Consider the following 22,153-nt stretch of genomic DNA (forward strand, 5'->3'; position numbering starts at 1 on the left):
TCCTCCAGTCTCTGAGGCTTGGTCACCACATTTGGTTACATATAGCACATATTTTTAGTTACCTTTTTTAATTTTTATTTTAATTTTATTTTTTTTATTTTTTTTGCCAGTTCTGGGGCCTGAACTCAGAGCCTGGGCAATGTCCTTGCACACTTTTTGCTCAAGGCTAGTGTTCTACCACTTGAACCACAGCACCACTTCTGGCCTTTTGTAAGTATGTAGTACCAAGGACTCGAACTCAGGACTTCATGCATGCTAGGTGAGCACTCTACCATTAGGCTATGTTCCTGGCCCAGCTATCTTTATATTCTTTAGATCATTTATTCAATACTACTCTGATGTTGCTACATTTAAAAAAAAATTTCTCAAGCAAAGTTCATTCCAGTAGAGGAGAGGGACAGCAAATTTTCTTTCTTTTTTTTTCATATATTTTTATTGTAATTAATAGAAGGGTTACAGTTATATTCACCAGATAGAAGGTGCATTACTTCACACACATTGATACCCCTTCTCATGTTTTTGTCCTCATTTCCCTTCCCCTCCCCCTCCCCTCATCTTGTTTTCCCCCCTTGGGACAGCAAATTTTTTATCAATCAGGTATAGAAGGTACTAGGAAGGAAAATGAAGAAAGATGAGAGGAATGGGACTTGGAGGCACATAAATAACTACAGGATGAAGCAAGAAGATTGAGAACTGAGGCCAGCATAAGCTACGTAGCAAGACTTTGAAAAAAAAAAAAAAAAGGTTGGGGGGGGAAATGAAGGAGAATCTTACAAGCATCAGGAGCAAGACTGTTTTTTTGTCAGTCATGAGGCTTGAACTCTGGGCCTAGGTACTGTCCCTGAGCTCTTCAACTCTATGCTACCACCCTACCACTGGAACCATGGCACCTCCTCTGGGTTTTTGGTGGTGGTTAATTGGAGATACCCAGTCTTTAGTGCCTGGGCTGGCTTTGAACCTTGATCCTCAGATCTCAGCCTCCTGAGTAGCTAGGATTACAAGTGTGAGCCACCAGACCTAGCTTCTTTTTCTTTTTTCTTTTTTTATTTTATTTTTTTTATTTTTTTTTGCCAGTCCTGGGCTTGAGCTCAGGGCCTGAGCACTGTCCTTGGACTTTCTCAAGGCTAGAGCTCTACCACTTGAGCCTCACCACTTCCGGCTTTTTTCTATGTATGTGGTACCAAGGAATCGAACCCGGGTCTTCATGCATGCTAGGCAAGCACTTTAACCACTAGGCCAAACTCCCGGGCCCCCTCTTTTTTCTTTTTTTAATGTGCCAGTCTTAAGGCTTGAACACAGGGCCTGGGCACTGTCAGTAAGCTTTTCAGCTCAAGATTAGTGATCTACCACTTGAGCCACAGCTCTACTTCTGGCTTTCTGAGCATTAACTGGAGATAAGAGTCTCACAGAGCTTCCTGCCCGGGCTGGCTTCAAACCACAATTCTCAGATCTCAGCCTCCTGAATAGCTAGGACTACAGGCTTAAGTCACCAGCACTCAGCTGTACAACTTTTTGAAGTTCAAGGGAAAAAAGATTTTAAGTCTAACTAGCATTTTGGCATCTAAGTTCTTATCATTACTCCCCAAGGAAGAATACCTTTTTAGTCCATCTCTTAACTCCATTATATCCTTTGGTCACCAGCTGTCTATGAAAAAAGCTGTTGAAGAAATGAACCTAAAACAGAGCAGATAAACAGCAAACAGGTTATATCAGGCTATACTGAAATAGAATTTCAAAGGCAAATGAAAATTTAAAGATGCCTGAAAATAACACAGACAAAGGGGGAAAGACACTTCTTTTTAAAAAATGATCAAAATAGGGCCGGGAGTTTGGCCTAGTGGTTAAAGTGCTTGCCTAGCATGCATGAAGACCCGGGTTCGATTCCTCGGTACCACATACATAGAAAAAAGCCGGAAGTGGTGCTGAGGCTCAAGTGGTAGAGCTCTAGCCTTGAGAAAGTCCAAGGACAGTGCTCAGGCCCTGAGCTCAAGCCCAGGACTGGCAAAAAAAAAAAAGAAAAAAAAAAGATCAAAATATAGAAAATACTTTACATGCTTTACAGAAGATTCTCTCCAACTGTTCATTAGAATGACCTTATAGCTGGGTCTAGTCAGAAGTGCAACAGGACCTTAAGTAGAGTACCTGAATCCAATCAAGTAGAAAGGCAACCTGACAAATCTCTCCAAATCAGATGATAAAGTTGTAAGAGGCTATGAAAAAATGAGGTAGTGATTACCTAGAACTCAAGTGATACAGACTATAAATCTAACATACCTGAAGAATGCAGTTTTGGAGACTACTGAATAGTAACTACCCAAAGGCCTGAGCACATTTACAATATGTTTCAGCTCTTCTGAGATGGATGGTATACAGATTCTGCTTTGCCTTTCCAGTGCTAGGAATGGAGCTAGTATTTCATACACACTAAACAAGTACTCTGAGACTACTAAGCTCCACCCCAGCTCCATACAGTTTTCTTTCCTTCTTTTTTTCTTTTTTTTTTTTTTTTGTCAGTTGTGGGGCTTGAACTCTGGGCCTGGGCGCTGTCCCTGAACTCTTCTGCTCAACACTACTACCCTAACCCTGTGCCTGGGTGTTGTCCCTGAGCTCTTCAGCTCAAGGCTACCACCCTACCCTTGAGCCACAGCCCCACTTCTGGTTTTCTAGTGGTTAAAGGTAAGAGTCTCAGGATCTTTAGTGCCCGGGCTGGCTTTGAACCTCAGTCCTCATATCTCAGCCCCTGAGTAGCTAGGATTACAGGCGTGAGCCACCCACGCTCAGCTCCATACAGTTTTCTTAAAATGTTCATTCTTTGACCCATCTAAATTAAAATTGTTCCCTTAGTGCTTATGGCTCTCAAGATGTGGTCACCAAACTAAAAGAAAGAATCAGTCATGAGCTTTCATCAGAAAGCTGGCATCCTCTCAGACCTGCTAAAGCAGAATCTTGAAAAGTAGGGCTCAGTAATCCGTTTCTGTAAACCTTCTAGCATACTATTTCAAGAAAAAATTAGCTAAACATGAATAAGAAGAGGATGCAGTAGCTGTCTCTAGGGCAGCAACGATGAAATCTGGTGTGCATCTGAATCTTCAAGGCTTGCTAAATAACCACTGCCTTAAGAAAGAATTGTTATAACTCCATGATGATTCAGTACATTGAAGGTGTAGGAGTGTGGCCTCATGGTAGAGTGCTTGCCTAGCATGTGTGAGGCCCTGGGTTTGATTCCACAGTACCACATACACAGAAAAGGCCTGAAGTGGTGCTGTGGCTCAAATAGTAGGGTATTAGCCTTTAGAAAGCTCAAGGACAGTGCCCAGACCCTGAGTTCAAACACCAGGACTGTCAAAAAAAAGAAAAAGATTCAGTACATTGGAATATACAGTTAATGAAGATAAAACCATAAATTAAAGGTTTAAAGGTAAACTCTGGTGATTAAGAGCATTCAACAAAAAAAAAGTCCTGACACTTCCCTCATGATTTCAACTTATAATGCATCACAAGTTTGTGGTTGAATATTTTTTTTGAGAGCCTTGTTCTCTTGCTAGTATTTTTCAGTCACAGCTGGCACTCTCCCACTTGAGCTTTGCCTCTGGTTTTAGGTTTATGGCTTTAAGCAAAAAGTTAAACGTTGCTTCTATACTCATAAACAGCACTGAAGACTGATACTTATCTGCTTAAATTACTTTTCTTTTTTTTTCTTTTTTGGTCGGTCATGGTCCTGGGTGTGCTGTCCCAGAACTCTTTAGCTTAAGGCTGACACTCTACCACTTGAGCCACTGTACCACTTCTATGCTTAAATTGCTTCATGTAATTTATATAACTTATACCCAGGCTTAACCTCAAATCCCACCCACTTATTTAGCTTTGCTGTTCATGACTGACACTATTATTTGAACCATGCCACCAGCCCACCTTTGTTGCCAGTCCTGGGGCTTGAACTTAGGTCCTGGGCACTGTCCTTCCATTTTTTTTTTTTTTTTTTTTGCCAGTCCTGGCCTTGAGCTCAGGGCCTGAGCACTGTCCTTGGACTTTCTCAAGGCTAGAGCTCTACCACTTGAGCCTCAGCACCACTTCTGGCTTTTTTCTATGTATGTGGTACCGAGGAATCGAACCCGGGTCTTCATGCATGCTAGGCAAGCACTCTACCACTAGGCCAAACTCCCAGCCCCATTTTTTTTTTTTTTTTTTTACTCTAGGTTAGTGTTCTACCACTTGATCCACAGCATCACATTGGTTACGTGGTACCAAAGAATCGAACCCAGGGCTTCATGTTGCTAGGCAAGTACTCTTTTGCTAGGTCACATTCCCGCCCAAGAAACCCAGCTTTTAGATGGACTTTTCTCTGCCTGCGTGGGCATGTAATCTGATCCTCCCATCTCAGGTACTTGGGTAAATTGTTATATTTTAAGGAGAATCTGGTTCAAAGCCAGCCAGAGCACTAACGTCTGTAAGACACCAGAAAACTGGAAGTGGCACTGTGGCTCAAGGGGTAGGGCAATAGCCTTGAACTGAAGAGCTCAGGGACAGCACCTAGGCTCATAGTTCAAGCCCCACAACCGACGCCACCCCTCCCCCCCCCCGCCAAAAAAAAGTTCTGCCAGGCACCAGTGGTTCATGCCTGCAATCCTATATACTCAACTATATACTCAAGAGGTTGAGATCTGAGGATGGAGATTCAAAGCCAGCCTGGGCAGGAAAGTCCATGAGACTCTTATCTCTAATTAACCACTAGAACACCAGAATTGGTGCTGTAGCTTAAAGTGGTAGAATGCTAGCCTTGAGTTGAAGAACTTAGGGACAACACCCAGGCCCAGAGTTCAAGCCCCAAAACTGAAAAACAAACAAACACTTCCACAAAAGTTCCACAGAGTATCAAAGTATTGTCCTCCAGATGTGTATGTATGCCTGATTACTGGGGCTTGAGCTTGGGGCCTAGTTGCTGTCCCTTAGCTTTTTCATTCAAGGCTAGAGTATGACCACTTGAGCCACACCTCTACTTTTCTGTTTTTTGGTTGATAATAGGAGATAATGAGTCTGAAGGACCATTTTTTTTTTTTTTTTTTGCCAGTCCTGGGCTTGGGCTCAGGGCCTGAGTACTGTCCTTGGGCTTTCTCAAGACTAGAGCTCTACCACTTGAATCACAGCACCCCTTCCAGCTTTTTTCTATGTGTATGGTACCGAGGAATTAAACCCGGGTCTCTGTACATGCTACCATTAGGCCATACTCCTGGCCCCCTGAGATTCTTATCTCCAATTAACTTTAGAAAATGCAAGTGGGACTTGGCTCGAGGGTAGGGTGGTAGTTTTGAGCTGAAAAGCTCAGGGACAATGCCCAGGCCCAGGGGTAGGATGGTAGCCTTGAACTGAAGAGCACATGGACAGCGCCCAGCCCAAGTTCAAGCCCCATTACCCACAAAATAATTAATTTTTAAAGAAGGATCCTCTACTAAGCTGGCATTTTCACTTACTTTGTCTGGAACTGCATCCATTATTAGCTCACCATACATATTAATGACCTGTTTAAAAAAGAAAAAAGTACAACTAGCTTAAGCTTACTGACCTTGTACAATTCAGACCATAAGCAGAATAAGTAACACTGACACTAATGGTAGTTATAAAACCGCCTGTTCCTGGGGTTAGTGTAAAGAGCCACTTAAAAAACTGTTTTAGGTTGGAGGCTGTCTGTGAGGCAAGTACAAAGCTCTGAGTACAAATTCCAATACCTCCAAAAAACAAAACAACAAAAACTATGTTCTAGGGGTTGGGAGTTTGGCCTAGTGGTAGAGTGCTTGCCTAGCACGCACGAAGACCTGGGTTCGATTCCTTCGTACCACATGCATAGAAAAAAGCTGGAAGTGTTGCTGAGGCTCAAGTGGTAGAGCTCTAACCTTGAGAAAGTCCAAGGACAGTGCTCAGGCCCTGAGCTAAAGCCCAGGACTGGCAAAAAAACAAAACAAAACAACAAAAAAAAACCTATGTTCTAAAAGGCAAGTGTGAAGCCAACCAAGAATTATTTTTTAGAGCAACATCCTATGCAATTTTCTTTCCTGGGAACCTAAAAGGAACTTGCCTGGTCATTCAGCCAATTCTGACCATCCAGCGTAGTCAGATCATCCATGTCCAGCATGTGCTTGTTGTAGAAGATTCGGAAGTTACATTTTTGATGTCTAGCACGATAGTTTGTTATTTCCTTATTGATAAATGTTTTTCTGAAATGGAGGTTTTGAAAGAAAAAAAAGGTTTATTTTCCCTCTAAATCAATAGAAAAGTCATATGTAACCATAATTTTACTTTAAAGACTTAGATTCTGGAACCAGGAGTTTGGCCTAGTGGTAGAGTGCTTGCCTAGCATGCACAAAGACCTGGGTTTGATTCTTCGGTGCCACATACATAGAAAAAAGCTGAAAGTAGTTTGTGGCTCAAGTGGTAGAGCTCTACCCTTGAGAAAGCCCAAGGACAGTGCTCAGGCCCTGAGTTCAAGGCCCAGAAATGGCAAAAAAAAAAAAAAAAAAAAAAAAAAACTTAGATTCACCATAATTGGCATACCTATTAGAAAAGTCTTCATTAAAGACATCTTTTAATCTTCCAAGGATGTCCTTTTCACTGAGTGGGACCAAACTACCATACTTTTTCATAGTCTCATCTAGGAATCCTACATAAGGAAAGAAAAAAAGACTCAATAAAAATCATTTTCAGCACCATTGTTCTCAATATTTATCCCATATAAAACACTTAACACATACAATATAGTATTACACTCAGTAAAAAGAAGTATTTCATCTAGGTGCGAGTGGCTCACATCTAATTTTAGTTACTCTGAAAGTTGAGATCTGAAGATCTTGGTTTGAAACCATATGCCTAGGTGCTGTCCCAAAGCTTTATTGTTCAAGTTTAGTGCTCTAGGGCCAGGAGTTTGGCCTAGTGGTAGAGTGCTTAACTAGCATACACGAAGACCCAGGTTTGACTCCTTGGTACCACATACATAGAAAAAAGCCGGATGTGGTGCTGTGGCTCAAGTGGTAGAGCTCTAGCCTTTGAGAAAAAATGAAGGGGACACAGGAATGCAGGAAGGGTGGGAAAAGCAGTCATTATATTCAATATACATTATGTAAAAATGGAACTGTGTAAACTTAAAGATAGGGACAGGAGGGGGAAATGGGAGAGGATAGAAGCATTGATCAAGAAGCATTAAGGTGGCTTGGTGGCTCACGTCTATAATCCTAGCTATTCAGGAGGCTGAGATCTGAGGATCGTGGTTCAAAGCCAGCCCAGGCACTAAAGACCTTGAGACTCTTATCTCAAATTAACCACTAGAAAACTGGAAGTGGCACTGAGACTTAAGAGCTGAAGAGTTCAGGGACAGTGCCCAGGTCCAGAGTCCAAGCCCCACGACTGACATTAATTAAAAAAAAAAAAAAGGAAAACCCGTTATTGGTGAATTGGTGATATGGACATACTGGGAGAACATTGTGCTAGATGAACAAACCACATATGGAAAGAAAATCTGTGGGCCGGGAGTTTGGCCTAGTGGTAGAGTGCTTGCCTAGTAGCATGCACAAAGCCCTGGGTTCAATTCCTTGGTACCACATACATAGAGAAAGCTGGAAGTGATGCTGTGTCTCAAGCAGTAGAACTCTAGCCTTGAGAAAGCCCAAGGACAGTGCTCAGGCCCTAAGTACAAGGCCCAGGACTGGCAAAAAAAAGAAAGGAAGGGGGCCAGGAGTTTGGCCTAGTGGTTAAAGTGCTTGCCTAGCATGCATGAAGACCCGGGTTCGATTCCTCAGTACCACATACATAGAAAAAAGCCAGAAATGGTGCTGAGGCTCAAGTGGTAGAGCTCTAGCCTTGAGAAAATCCAAGGGCAGTGCTCAGGCCCTGAGCTCAAGCCCAGGACTGGCAAAAAAAAAAAAAAAGGAAGGAAGGAAGGAAGGACGGACGGACATCTGTGATCTCACATTAATGTGCAATTGCAAGGCCCAGCCTTAAGTAGGGAATAGAAACAAGATTAGCAGGGGCTAGGGGGCTGGTTAAAGGTTTCATCAGGAGGAACAAGTTCTGGGGAAACAAGGGGGATGGTAACTGTAGCTAGAAGTGTACTGCACACTTGAAAATTAGGAAGAAAATAGTTCTCAAGTGTTCCAACAAGTTGTGAGTGATGGTTGTATTAGAGATATGATCTTGCATTTAAATATTACATTGAACTTCATTAAACATAGTTTTTGTCAATTTAAACTTCTTTAAAAAAAAAAGGCGTGATGGCTCACATCTGTAATCCTCCCTACTCAGGAGGCTGAGATCTGGGGATCCCTGTTCAAAGCCAGTTCAAAGCCAGCTGGGGGACTAAAGACTGTGAGACTCTTATCTCCAATTAATCACTAGAAAACAGGAAGTGGGGCTGTGGCTACACTGATAGAGCTGTAGTCTTGAAGTGAAGAGTTCAGGGACAACGCCCAGAGTTCAGGGACAACGCCCAGGCCCAAAGTTCAAGCCCTATGACTCCCCCTTCCCCCCCAAAAAAAAGTCTCCTGGGGCCGGGAGTTTGGCCTAGTGGCAGAGTGCTTGCCTAGCATGCACTAAGACCCGGGTTCAACTCCTTGGAACCACAAACATAGAAAAGCCGGAAGTGGTGCTGTGGCTCAAGTGGTAGAGTGCTAGACTAGAGGAAAAAGCCCAAGGACATACTCAGGCCCTGAGTTCAAGCCCCAGGACTGAAAAAAAAAAGGGCTGCTGTATCTTTTCACAGTTTTACGAAATATAAAATATAATTCATATAGTACAAAACTGACCCTTTTAGTTCAAGCTAGGTGCATTATTACATGCACAGTAATTATAGTTAGAGAGAAGCCTGAGCTTCATAAGGAGATCCTGACCTACAAAGAAAAGAAAGCAGGAAATAGGCACAGGAAAGAGTGGCTGGGGATGTACCCTGATTGCTACATGAGCACATCCTCATGTAGCATTCTGGAGTTTATCTTTAACACAGTCAATCCCCAATCCCATTAAGAACAAAACAAAATGACAATCCAGTAGCACTGTGGTATTGAACACTTCATGATTCTAGCTACTCAGGAGGTTGATCACATGTTAAAGGCCAATGTGGGTAACCTAGCAAAACCCTATCAAAAGAAAGATCAGAAATGCCACTCTGTGGCATTCCTTAGCTTTGCCTGACCAGAAAGACCAAGGTTCAATCCTCAAATCTCAGTCTCCTGAGTAGCTAGGGATAAGCCACTGATGGCCAGCTTTTATGTATTAATCTTTACATCTGCAACTTGTTGTTTTGATTTTATGTATATAAACACCTTTCAGTATCAAAATACAAATCAAAGCTTTGAATATCCCCATGCAAACATACTTTTACTGTTTTACATCTAGGATAAATTTGAAGCCAGGGAATATATCAAAGATTAATAATGCTAGTTTATCCTCCAAAATCCTTATACCAATTTACTTCGTGTTGTAATTTTTTTTCAGTAAAAACTGGAAGTCATTTACTTAAACACACACATACATACATACATACATACATACATACAAACAAACAAACATACAATTTTTTTCCCCCTTTGGCCAGTTCTGGGGCTTGAACTCAGGCCCTGGGCACTGTCCTTGAGCCTTCTCAAGGGTAGAGCTCCACCATTTGAGCCACAGGACCACTTCTAGCCTTTTCTGTGTATGCAGTACCAAGGAATCGAACCTAGGGATTCATGCATGCTAAGCAAGCACTCTACCAACTAGGCCACACTGCCAGCATCACCCCCCACATTTTTACTACGTAAGAACAGGATTACAGGCTCATGCCTGCAATTCTAGCTACTCAAGAGGCTGAGATCTGAGGATCATGGCTCAAAGCCAGCCTGTGCACTAAAGACCAGGAGACTCTTATCTCCAATTAATGCCTATAAAACCAGAACTGGCACTGTGGCTCCAGGGATAGGGCAGTAGCCTTGAGCTGAAGAGCTCAGGGACAGAACCCAGGCCGAGTTCAAGCCCTATGACCAAGCAAAAAAAAAAAGAATAAAGAGGCTAGGAGTATGGTCTAGTGGTAGAGTGCTTGCCTATGACTCAAGAGTACTAGCCTTGAGAAAGCTCAAGGACAGTGCCTAAGCACTAAGTTCAAGCCTCAGGCCTGGCAAAAAAAAAAAAAAAAAGAATAAAAGTTTACTGCAACATAAGTTCATAGAAGAAACAGAATAACAATCCAAGTATACATCAATTAAAACCAATTTATAGAGTTGGGAGTGTGGCCTAGTGGTAGAGTGATTACCTAGCATGCATGAAGCCCTGGGCTCATGGGTACAACATATACAGAATAAGCTGGAAGCGGTGCGGTGGTTCAAGTGATAAAATGCTACCCTTGAGGAAGCCCAAAGACAGTGCCCAGGCCCTTGGGTTCAAGCACAGGACTGGCAAACAAACAAAATACATAAATAAATAAAAATTTTAAAAAATTATGTAACATCTACATACGATAGCAATGTAGAATATCTAACAACAGCTGGGTGCTAGTGGCTTTTGCCTATAATATTAGCTACTCCGGAGGCTAATATCTGTTTTCTGTTTGTTTCAAAAATTTCTCAGTATTTTTATGTAATTGTTGGGGTGCTGTACAGAGGGGTTACAGTTACATTCATCAGGTAGTGGGTACATAACCTCTCTCTCTCTCTGCCAGTCCTGAGGCTTGAAATCAGAGCCTGAGCACTGTGCTTGGGCTTTCCACAAGAGCCACAGCATGATTTCTGACTTTTCCACATATGTAGTACTGAGGAATTGATGCTGGGTCTTTGTACTTGACAGGCAAGCACTCTACCAATTGGCAAAACTCCAGGCCCTGGTATATTACTTCTTGAACATTGTCACACCTCTCATGTTTTTCTCCCACTTTCCTTCCACCCATCTCCTCCCACTCATCTTGCTTTTCCCTTACCTTTCCCTCTCTTTTTTTTTTTTTTTTGGTGGGAATGGGACTTGAACTCTAGGCCTGGGCATTGTTCCTGAGCTCTTTAGCTCAATGCTACTGCCCTACCCCTTGAGCTACAGAGCTACTTCTGGTTTTCTGTTGGTTAACTGGAGATAAGAGTTTCAATGACTTCAGTGCCTGGGCTGGCTTTCAACTGTGATTCTCAAATCTCAGACTTCTGAGTAGCTAGGATTTCAGGCGTGAGCCACTGTACCAGCTCTACCTTCTCTTTTTCAAATAAACAAACAAATGCAGACACAGACATAGACACACACAGACACACGCGCGCACGCGCGCACACACACACACGCACACGCACGCACCAGGTACCAAAGTCAGATACAGTAACAACATGAGATAAACCTTAAGGGAAAAAGAAGAGAAAAGAAATAACTTCGCATAGCAGGGTAGGGTGGCTCATGCCTGTAACCCTAGCTACTCAGAAGGCTGAGATCTGAGGATCATAGTTCAAAGCCAGACTGTGCACTAAAGAGTATAAGACTCTGATCTCCAATTAATCACAAGAAAACCGGAAGTGGCACTATGGCACGAGAGGTATAGCTATAGCCTTGAGCTGTAGAGCCCAGGGAGAGCGCCAGGCCCAGAGTTCAAGTCCCATGATGCACCAAAAAAACAAAAAAAAAATAGCTTCACGTGGTACATTAGGAACAACAATCACAAAGATAAACCTCTTTCCATATCCTGAAGCTCATTTCGCTTAGAGGAGGCTAAGATCTGAAGACTGAAGTTCAAGGCCAGCCTTGGCAGCCAAGTACACAAGTCTAACTACCAAAAAAGGCTGGAAGTACAAGTGCGGCTCATGTACTAGAGTGCTGGCTATCCTTGGGCAAAAAGCCCACTAGGACAGTGACCAGACCCTGAGTTCAAACACCAGAACTGGTGCGCATGCGCACACACACACACACACACACACACACACACACACACACACACACACACGCGCGCGCGTGCACACGTGCATGCAGTGATGGTGATGATGATGATGATGATGATGATGATAAAATCTAGCCACTTAAAGGGAAAGTCATGTGTGGGAGGAAAAAAGTAATAGAACCCTTCTAGAAAGAATAAAGAAGGGCCAGGAGCACAAAGACCCAGGTTCAATTCCTTAGTAACACATAAATAGAAAGAGCTGGGGTCTGGCGCAGTGGCTCACATCTGTAATCTTAGCCACTCAGGAGGCTGAGATCTGAGGATCAAGGTTCAAAGCCAGTCCAAGCACTAAAGTCTATGAGACTCTTATCTCCAATTAACTACTTGAAAATGGGAAGTGGGGCTTAGCTCAAGGGTAAGTCCTTGAGCTGAAGAGCTCAGAGATAGCACCCAGGCCCAGTGGTAGGGAAGCAGCCTTGAGCTGAGGAGCTCAGGGATAGCGCCCAGGCCAGAGTTCAAGCCTCATGACACCGCCCCCCCCCAAAAAAGACAGAATAATGGAATAATGGACAGCAAGTGTGGGCAGAGGTTGGAGAACAAAGAAGAGTACATACCAGAAAGGCAGCTTGAGAGCTGTTCGTCATCCACTGCAGAAGTTTTCTGACTGTGCTTCCCACTTCCCATTTGGTTTTCTAGTTTCAGTTCATTGCATACCAGGGGAGCTTCCAGTGGACTTTTACAGTAAGGGTGGTCCAGCAACTTAGAACTAAGAATGTTCTGCTTGAGAGGTCCATCCTCCTCCATTTGGTAGGAGTTCTCATTCTGAACAGTCTCTTCAGACACTGGCCTATCTACAGATTTATCTGCTTCGGACACAGACAGCTTTAGGCTGTCATTAGTAACAGTGTTTGTTCGACTTTCCTGACCCAGAGTCACAATTTCTCTTTCAGTTTCTGAGGTGAACATGTTACTAGAATGATGTTCTGCTAAGGGGATATCATGGATCACCTCTGTACATTCCCACTTAGGAGTACAGGGTGACTGGTCCCAGGTATATGTGGTACTGCCATTCTGTTGGTCAGGGAATGCTCCATCCAAACTAAGGTCCTTGTCCAAGAAAGAACTTCCTTTAGTGTGGCCATCAGGCATGAGTGAGTTCTTTCCCTTCACTCCAACACTGCCATCCATATTTGGAAAGTATGGTAGATGCTGACAAGAAGGGTCTTTAAGTTCTGGAGCAGAGAATGGGCTGCAATTGCCACTCTCAGTGTTGTCCTTTAGGTTCTCTTGATCCCCAGTGACTTTCTGTACCCAGCTTCGCTGGGCTTTCCTTAACTTGCAAACTTTGCCTTTTGTTCTGAAATGTTGCAATCTGAGAATCCTATACCGAAATCTAATCATGGATAGTTTCTCATACATCATAAGAGAAGACACTTTTATTTTTCGATGGTGGTTAAGTTGTAGCTTCTTTGGAATCAGGGACTCCCCATTCCTGTGATGCTCCAGCCCTTGGCAACAGCCATAATAAAAGCGTTTTCTCTTATGATTGCTCAAGGTGACCACAACTTTGCTGTTCTCATCTGGTCTTTGGCTCTCTCCATTGAACTTCATGGGAAAGTCAGAAGCTTGTGGCTCTGTCCTGGGTTTGTGACCACTAGCCTGACCTGAAACAGTATTTGCTGGTAAGCCAGCGACTGCCTTCAGGAGACTTTTCTCTCCACAGTATTCATGGTCTGAGTTCTTTATTGACAGCAACTTATTTGCTTGAAGTTTCAGAAGACTCCCCGAGGGCGATATGAAATGCTTACTTTCCTTTCTTTTCACTTTAGAGGACAAAGCACTGACATTTTGAATAGGCACTCTGGACTTGGTCTTAACACAAAGTGGTTCATCCTGGATCCACGTTTTCTGGATGTGAAGGGCCTCCTTGCTACAGTGGAAATGTCTCAATTGTCTATTACAAGTAACTGGTCTTCCCAATTTAGCTTTCAGAATGCACAAGTGTTGGTGAAAATAGAATTTCTTAAAGCTTCCAAACCCTGCACTCCATTTCTCAGAAAAGGCTAAGTGGATTCCTTTCCTCCATTGAACTTTCTTGTGTTTTTTCATTTTTCTGATGCATAGTGAGAACTTGCAGCTACAAAGGAAATGTAAAGGAAAGTTACAAATGTACTAACATCAGGAAGACACTCTTAGCAATTAAGACAGAAAACTAAAAAGTAAGAGTATATGCAGTTCAGGGCCGGGAGTTTGGCCTAGTGGTAGAATGCTTGCCTAGCATGCCAGAAGACTAGGGTTCGATTCCTTGGTACCACATACACAGAAAAGAGCTGGAAGTGGTACTGTGGCTCAAGTGGTAGAGCTCTAGCCTTGAGAAAACCCAAGGACAGTGCTCAGGCTCTGAGCGCAAGCCCAGGACTGGCATAAAAAAAAAAAAAAAAAAGTATATGCAGTTCAAATCCAGCTGTCAGCAATGATGAAATCCTGCCTGACTGTTTCCATTGCAAGTAAAACTGAAGATAAAGGAAGACATAACCATTCAAACAAGACCTTATTTATAAGACTTGGAAAAAATGGTATCAAATGGAATAAACTAAACCCAAAGAAATATAAATAGGTTGCATCGTTACTCTCATTTGCTGTAACTACAAAGTACCTATAAGTTTACAAGTAAACACACTGGATGGCAAAAGACAAAAAAAAAAAAAAAAGAGTTGGGTTGGTGGCTCAGGCCTGTAATCATAGCTACTAGAGAGGCTGAGATCTTAGAATTGAGGTTCAAAGCCAGCCTGAATATGAAAGTCTTGAGACTATTATCTCCAATTAACCTCCAGAAACCTAGAAGTGGTGCTGTGGCTCAAATGGTAAAGCACTAGCCTTGAGCTAAAGAGCTCAGGGACAGCACCCAGGCACAGAATTTAAGCCTCATGACAAAAATAAATAAACAATAAGTAAACAAAAAACATTTGGACATGATATATTATACAGGACTCTAGACATTCAAACAGTGAGACCAAAGGAGGATATTCTGAGGAACGGTTCACAAAGGCTCAATAGCTAGGGGCATATGATCAAAGAAAATGATGTTTATCAAAATAAACTCTCAAGAAATGGGGACACAAGATGTTTTATGCTATTTTGCTTCTTTTTGTTGTTATTCTTTTTCTCTTTTATCATTGTTGTTGATTTCTGAACCTTTTTTGTCTTATATGTAAGTTTATCTGAATTGGCTAGGGTAAGATTGAGCACAGAAATGGTCCGACAAAGGGTGAACAATGCAACAGTGATACTCACTAGATACCATGTTAAAAATGAACTATACAACTTGTGAGGGACGGGGAGGGGGGGTTGTCAAGAGGAAAAAGATAGGAGGAAAGGAAGGAAGAGGTGACACTGTTCAAAAAGAAATGTATTCATTACCTGACTTATGTAACCATAAAGCCCAGGGACATCACTTTTCAATAGTTTTGGGTTTTTTTGTTTTTTTGTTTTTTTTAACTATAAAAAAGAAAAAAGAGACCAGCTAGGCGAAGTGGCTCATGCCTATAATCCTAGCTACTCAGGAGACTGGGATCTGAGAATCGCAGTTCAAAGTCAGCCCTGACACTCAAGTCTGTGAGACTCTTATTTCCAATTAACCACCAGAAAACTAGAAGTGATGCTGTGGCAAAAGGAGCTGGGTAGTAGCCTTGAGCTGAAGAGTTCAGGGACAATGCCCAGGCCCAGAGTTCAAGTCCCACGACCAACGATCAAAAAAAAAAAAAAGACTTTATTTATTATATATGTTACCTACTTTGGATATAAACAAGCTTCGAAAATAATTTCCCGACTGGGAGTTTGACCTAGTGGTAGCGTGCTTGCCTAGCATGCAAGAAGATCTGGGTTCGATTCCTTGGTACCACATACATAGAAAAAGCCAGAAGTGGTACTGTGGCTCAAGTGGTGGAGTTCTAGCCTTGAGAAAGCCCAAGGACGGTGCTCAGGCCCTAAGTTCAAGAACAGGACTGGCAAAATAACAATAACAATAATAATAATAATTTCCCAGTGGCTCATGCCTGTAATCCTAGCTAGTAGGAGGCTGAGATCTAAGTATGGCAGATCAAAGCCAACCCCAGCAGGTTAAGTCCATGAGACTCTTACCTCCAATTAACCACCAGAAAACCAGAAGTAGCACAGCAGCTTAGCTTAAAGTGGTAAAGTACTAGCTTTGAGCAAAAGAATGCAGCAACAGCACTCAGGCCCTGAGTTCAAGCACCAAGACCAACAACAAAAGGGGGCTAGGAGTTTGGCCCAGTGGTAGTCTTACCTAGCATGCACGAAGACCCTGGTTCAGTTCCTCGATATCACATACATAGAAAAGTCAGAAGTGGAACTATGGCTCAAGTGGTAGAGCGTTAGCTTTGAGGAAAGCCCAAAGACAGTGTTCAGGCCAAGTTCATGCCCCAAGACTGGCCCCCAAAAGAAAAGGAAGGAAAGAAAGAAAAGAAGAAAGGAAGGAAAAAAACACAACACAGGGAAGTGAGAGAGGAGAGGGAAGAAGGGAGAGAAGGGAAGGGAAGGAGGGGAGGAGGGAAAGAAATAAGGGCAGGGAAGGAAAAGGAGAGGAAGGATGGAAGAAAGGGAAAGGGAAAAGAAAAAGGAAAGGGAAAGAGAGGGCAGGCTAGAGGGAGAACGAATCCCCGAATCTCCTCTCCGCAAGGAGCTCTGGCTGGCTTAAAACACGTATCTTCCTGCCTCAGCCTCCTAGCTGCTGGGAAATCCAACAGTTCAAAACTACTTATTCCATATACCATACCTGAACTTTTAGAAATACGTGGATAATTTCTGACTGTTGTGATTAATTCGGACTTGTATTTACAGTGCCAAAGTTCAAGGATAGTAAATATCATCATGCAATGGACAGGATAATGATGAACTATCTTACGTAAAAGACCTTACTGCTCCCATTCAGGAAGCTTGATTCTAGCCCCTAACAGTAGCACTGTCTGGAAGGATGGTGGACATGATAACAAGTGTGTATGCATACAAAAGTAGGGAGCAGAAGTGAAAGGGGGCATTTTCATCTTCCAGTCAATAAAGCTTAAAATGAGATGACCAAAAGTAACATTATTCCTGGGCACAGGTGGCTCACATCTGTAATCCTTGCTATTCAGGAGGCCTAGATCTGAGGATCATAATCTGAAGCTAATCCAAGCAAAAACGTCTCCATGAGACTCTGATCTTCAATTAACTACTCAAAAATCAGAACTGGCACTGTGGCTCAAGTGGGCTCAAGTGGTAGAGCACAAACCTTGAGCAAAAGACTAGGCATAGTTAAGCTCCATGACACCCCCCCCAAAAAAAGTAACATATGCTTATAATCATAGCATTCAGAAAGCTGAGGTCAGACTGAACTATATAATGAAACTTTGTCTCAAAAAGTGGAAAAAGTAACATAAAAGGTAACTTATTATGGTCAAAACAGAACAATAGAACCTGTTGAAATTGCTTTAGGAAGGGAGAGATTATATACTTGTGTGAAATGTCACAATGCATTCCCTTTTGTACAATCAATGTATACTAATATAAAACAACAAAACCAAGTTGAATGCCAGTGTCTCACTCTTCTACTTCTTGCTACTCAGGATACTGAGACCTGTAAGAAAGAAGTCAGCCCAGGCTGAAAGTGTGGCTCAAGTGGTAGAGTGCCAGCTGATCAAGCAGGTTGATAAATGCCAGGTCCTGAGTTCAAACCATAGGTGGAGGGAAATAGCAGAACTCTCCCATTATTTTTGAAGTCTTCATACAGGAGCCTAACAAAAACCAGATTTATAGAGGGATAAAATCGTTATGTAATTAGGACAACCAACTAACCTAAGTAACCTTTAGTAAGAATATTCAATGGAACAATCTACTATTATTAAAAGTGTTAGGGAGGGCCAGAATTTTTGGCCTAGTGGTAGATGTGGGTTCAATTCCTTGGTACCACATACACAGAAAAAGCCAGAAGTGATGCTCTGGCTCAAGTGGTACAACTTTAGCCTTGAGGAAGCCCCAATCTCTGAGTTCATGCCCTGGGACTGCCCCCCCCCCAAAAAAAAGTATTAGGGAGTGTTGGCAATGTGGCTTAGTAGTAGAATGCTTACCTAGCATGTATGAAGCCCTGGGTTCAATTCCTCAGTACTACATGAACAGAAAAAGCCAGAAGTGGTGGAGCGCTAGCCTTGAGCAAAAGAAGCTCAGGGGCAGTGCCTAGGCCCTGCGTTCAAGCCCCATAACTGACAAAAACAAACAAACAAACAAACACAAGTAATCAGGTCTCACTTTTAGACCAACAGATGTAGAGCCAAAGAATCTTACTGTGTGTGTCCCCCCCCCCAACCCGTTGTCATTTTTGCTAGTTGTGGGGCTTGAACTCATCGTCTGGGCGCTGTACCTGAGCACTTGTGCTAACATTCTACCACTCTGAGACACAGTAACTTCCATTGTTGTTTTCTTTTGAAACAAGGTTCCCCATGCCACAACCTGTGATTACAGGTATATACCTGGCTGTTTTAGTTCTCTAAAGTTAATGCTCAACTAGGTTTTGGAAATAATGCACCCATTTCCTTACAACTCTAAGTTTCAAATTGACAATTCCATGTCAACCCAGTGAAGAGTGTACTTAGCTACTTGCAACACAGCCATTACTAGCAAGGAAAGTATCTTTAATTTGCTTGAAAAAGCAGGCTGCCCACTAGGTCATTGTATTTCCCTCCTTTATCCCCTAAAGCTTCTCTAACTGACCTATTACTCAGTAAGATGGTTAACATTCTGATGTAAAGGCAACTCCTTTGGTTAACATAGAATTGTTGCCATCCATGCCCTCAAAAGGAAATTTGCTTGCAAATGTTTGGTAAGAAGGGTCCAGAGTAGTAGGTGTAGTGGATTCCTTCTACAGTGGACCAAGATTTTGAAACAGCTATTCAAAATTCTCCCAATTAATTTACATAGGTATAAGAAAATCCCACTGTACATTGAATTTAGACCACACCTAGTAGAGTGGCTCACGCCTGTAATCCTGATTATTCAGGAAGCAAGAGAAAGGGGGGATTACGCACAGACTAAATTCACGAGATTCCATCGCAACCAATAGCCAGGTGTGCTGGGATACATTATCAACCTTGCTACCCCAGAATGTGTAAACCAGCCAAAGCAAAGAGGACTAGGGAGGGGGAGGCATGTGAGAATCAAGCTGTAGACCCTCTGCCTGGTTCAAAACCCCCAAACAGCCCCCATAGAAAGAAATTTAAAAACCTACTACCAAATAAGTAGTCGGAGAGGATTTCAACTTTCCTCAGTCCAAAACGCCAACATGGTCTCCCCATCCCTTACTACCCTAACAGAGTGGAAAAGAGACGAATACTACTAACACCGAACAGAAGAACAGCTTTTCCACCATCTCAATGTCCAAACTGTACCAGCCGCTTTCTTTGAAAAGCGTTCCACGACGGTAGGGGGAAAAGAACAAAAACGGAAAGGACGCAGAGATGATCGTAAACAGCAGCCCCCTTGACTTGCAAGCGGGCAGCGGTGGGGCCTCTAACTGCACTCTGCTCCCAAAGCTTCCCGGCTTCAGGAGCAACCGCCTGAGTCGCGGAGAAACAACAGGGGAGGGCAGCGGCCCCTCGGGACAAGCTTCTTCCCGGACCCCAGAAAACACCCGCTACAGGAGCAGCTGTAGCCTCGGACTCGAGGCCTCCAGGCCCGGACGCTGAGCTGGCGCCCAGTGGCGCGAGGAATTGGCCAGTCCTGCGATCCGTCGGTCAGTCATTCGGCCGGTGCTCTCGCTTACCTACATCCTTCCGTTCCCTGCCCCTGGCCGATCGCCTCAGCCACGCCGAGGCAGCCTGGACTGCGGCCTCGCCCTCACCAGCACTCGGAGAAGAAGCTCCGCCAGCAAGGAGGTGTCCGGCCTCTCCGCGACCGCCACGGATGCCGAGCTTCCTTCCGAGCCTCTGAGCGATGCCGGCGCCCGCTTACTACGTCACCACCTCCAGAGCCCTTCCGCCCGCAGCCCCGCCCGCCCGCACCGTGCAAGGGGCGGGGCTCAGAGGCCCACTCACGCCGCCGTCTGCCGGCCGCCTGGGATCGTGCGGGGGTGCCCCGGCCGCCGCGCGAGACCCGGGAGGCCCGTGAGGGCGGAGTTGCAGAAGCCCTGCAGAGAGCGTGTGAGGTTGCTGCGCAGCCTCTTCCCATATTATCACCCTGCAGCTCATAAGCCACCGTCCTCTACCGAGCTCTACTCTTGGGCCAACAGCAAGCAGCTACGTTCCTGCACTTTGAGGCCCAACCGGGCCAATGTCCACATGTTGATCATATCCGTTAAGTGTGGTGATTTGCCTCTTCATCTGTACCCTGCCCTGCCCTGCCCACCGGTGAACTTCTCAAGGAGGGAAGAGCTCCAAACAAGGACCTGCTAATGCTTAAATCTGGGCAGTAAATTTGCTATTCTGTTTCCGACAGAGGAGAGTATGACCTAGACTTTTCATGAAACAAGGTTTGTTCAAAACCCAGTGTGTGTGCGTGTGTGTGCGTGTGTGTGTGTGTGTGTGTGTGCTAGCACGCTACCACTTGAGCTCCTTTTCCAGCCTTTTGGTTGTTTAGTGGAGATAACTTTCCTGCCCAGGCTGGCTCCGAGTCACAATCCTCAAAATCCTCAGATCTCAGCCTCCTGAGTAGCTAAGATTACAGGAATGAACTACTGGTGTCCAGCCACAGTGTGTATTTATATACACAGTGCATATGCATCTGTATTCATACATATATGTATATATACATACACATATGCGATATGGGTCAGTACTGAGTTTGAACTCAAGGCCTTGCACTTGGTATGGAAATGTTCTACCTCTTTATCCATGTTGCCATTTATCCATTTTTGCATTATTTTTCACATTGAGTCTCACATTTTATTTTATTTTTTGCCAGTTGGGGCTTGGACTCCGGGCCTGAGCACTATCCTTGGGTTTTCTCAAGGCTAGAGCTCTACCGCTTGAGCCTCAGCACCACTTCTGGCTTTTTTTTCTATGTATATGATACCGAGGAATTGAACCTGGGTCTTCGTGCATGCTAGGCAAGCACTCTACCACTAGGCCAAACTCCTGGCCGAGTCTCACATTTTTGCACAGGCTGATCATCGTATCATATCTAATCACTGCATTTATAGATGTATACCAGAACTGCTAATTTATTGATTGAGATGGGCTTTCAACTTTTTTTTTACTGATTAACCTCATACTCTAGCTATGGTTACAGCTTATGCCACCAGACTCAGCCTACAAACGTTTTTACACACTCCCCCACACACATTAGTTAGAATATCATATATACTTTAGTAGCTATACTTATGGGGCTATTTTAAAAGGTAAAAAGATCCCTATATGGTTTATTTGAATATTTTCTTTTCTTTTTTTTTTTTTTTTGGTGGACTTGAACTCTGGGCCTGGGCACCTTCCCTGAGCTCTTCAGCTCAAGGCTATTGCCCTACCCCTTGGCCTGGGTGTTGTCCCTCAGCTCAGTCCCTCAAGACTACCCATGAGCTACAGCCCCATTTCCCATTTTCTAGAGATTAATTGGAGATGACAGTTCTTTAGTAGCCAAGATGGCTTTGAACCGCAATCCTCAGATCTCAGCCTCCTGAGTAGCTAGGATTACAGGCCTGAGCCACTATACCCAGCTTATTTTAATATTTTCTAACTTTATATATTGTATTTTGCTTTATGATAGTATGTCTACTTTTTATTTTTTGCCAGTTCTGGGGCCTGAACTCAGGGACTAGACAGTACTTGAGCTTTCTCAAGGCTAGAGCTCTACTACTTGAGCCACACCACCAATTCTGGCTTTTCTGTGAAATACTAAGGAATCAAGCCCAGGGCTTGTGTATGCTAGGCAAGCACTGTACCACTAGGTCACACTCTCCAGCCCCTGTAGTATGTCTACTTTTAGACTTAAATAATTGGCTCTTTCAGCCATTATTACTTGAGTAGCCCAAATTGTCTTTAGAATAGTGGTTTAAAAAAACACTTTAGGACCTTTTTTTTTTTTTTTGCCAGTCCTGGGCTTGAGCTCAGGGCCTGAGCACTGTCCTTGGACTTTCTCAAGGCTAGAGCTCTACCACTTGAGCCTCAGCACCACTTCCGGCTTTTTCTATGTATGTGGTACCGAGGAATCGAACCCGGGTCTTCATGCATGCTAGGCAAGCACTTTAACCACTAGGCCAAACTCCCGGCCCACTTTAGGACCATTTAACCCCATGTCTCCTCTCCTCCAAGTAGTTTC

General features: G+C 43.6%; 1 protein-coding gene across 1 annotated transcript in view; it reads right to left on the reverse strand.

Annotated features, from left to right (window-relative positions):
• The window catches only part of Senp5 (SUMO specific peptidase 5), a 28,642-nt gene extending 8,805 nt beyond the window's left edge, over positions 1-19,837 (reverse strand). The window contains exons 1-6 of the mRNA XM_090344314.1: positions 19,668-19,837; positions 12,469-13,991; positions 6,547-6,652; positions 6,071-6,209; positions 5,469-5,516; positions 1,597-1,674 (exon numbers count right to left, since the gene is read on the reverse strand). Coding sequence (XP_090200440.1) covers positions 1,597-1,674; positions 5,469-5,516; positions 6,071-6,209; positions 6,547-6,652; positions 12,469-13,963 — 1,866 coding nt within the window. The 5' untranslated portion in view covers positions 13,964-13,991; positions 19,668-19,837. The remainder of the gene's footprint in view (positions 1-1,596; positions 1,675-5,468; positions 5,517-6,070; positions 6,210-6,546; positions 6,653-12,468; positions 13,992-19,667) is intronic.
• Between the last annotated feature and the right edge of the window lie 2,316 nt (positions 19,838-22,153).

This window comes from Megascapheus bottae, chromosome 1, assembly GCF_031878675.1.
Source record: "Megascapheus bottae isolate mThoBot1 chromosome 1, mThoBot2.hap1, whole genome shotgun sequence".
NCBI classification, from domain to species: domain Eukaryota; kingdom Metazoa; phylum Chordata; class Mammalia; order Rodentia; family Geomyidae; genus Megascapheus; species Megascapheus bottae.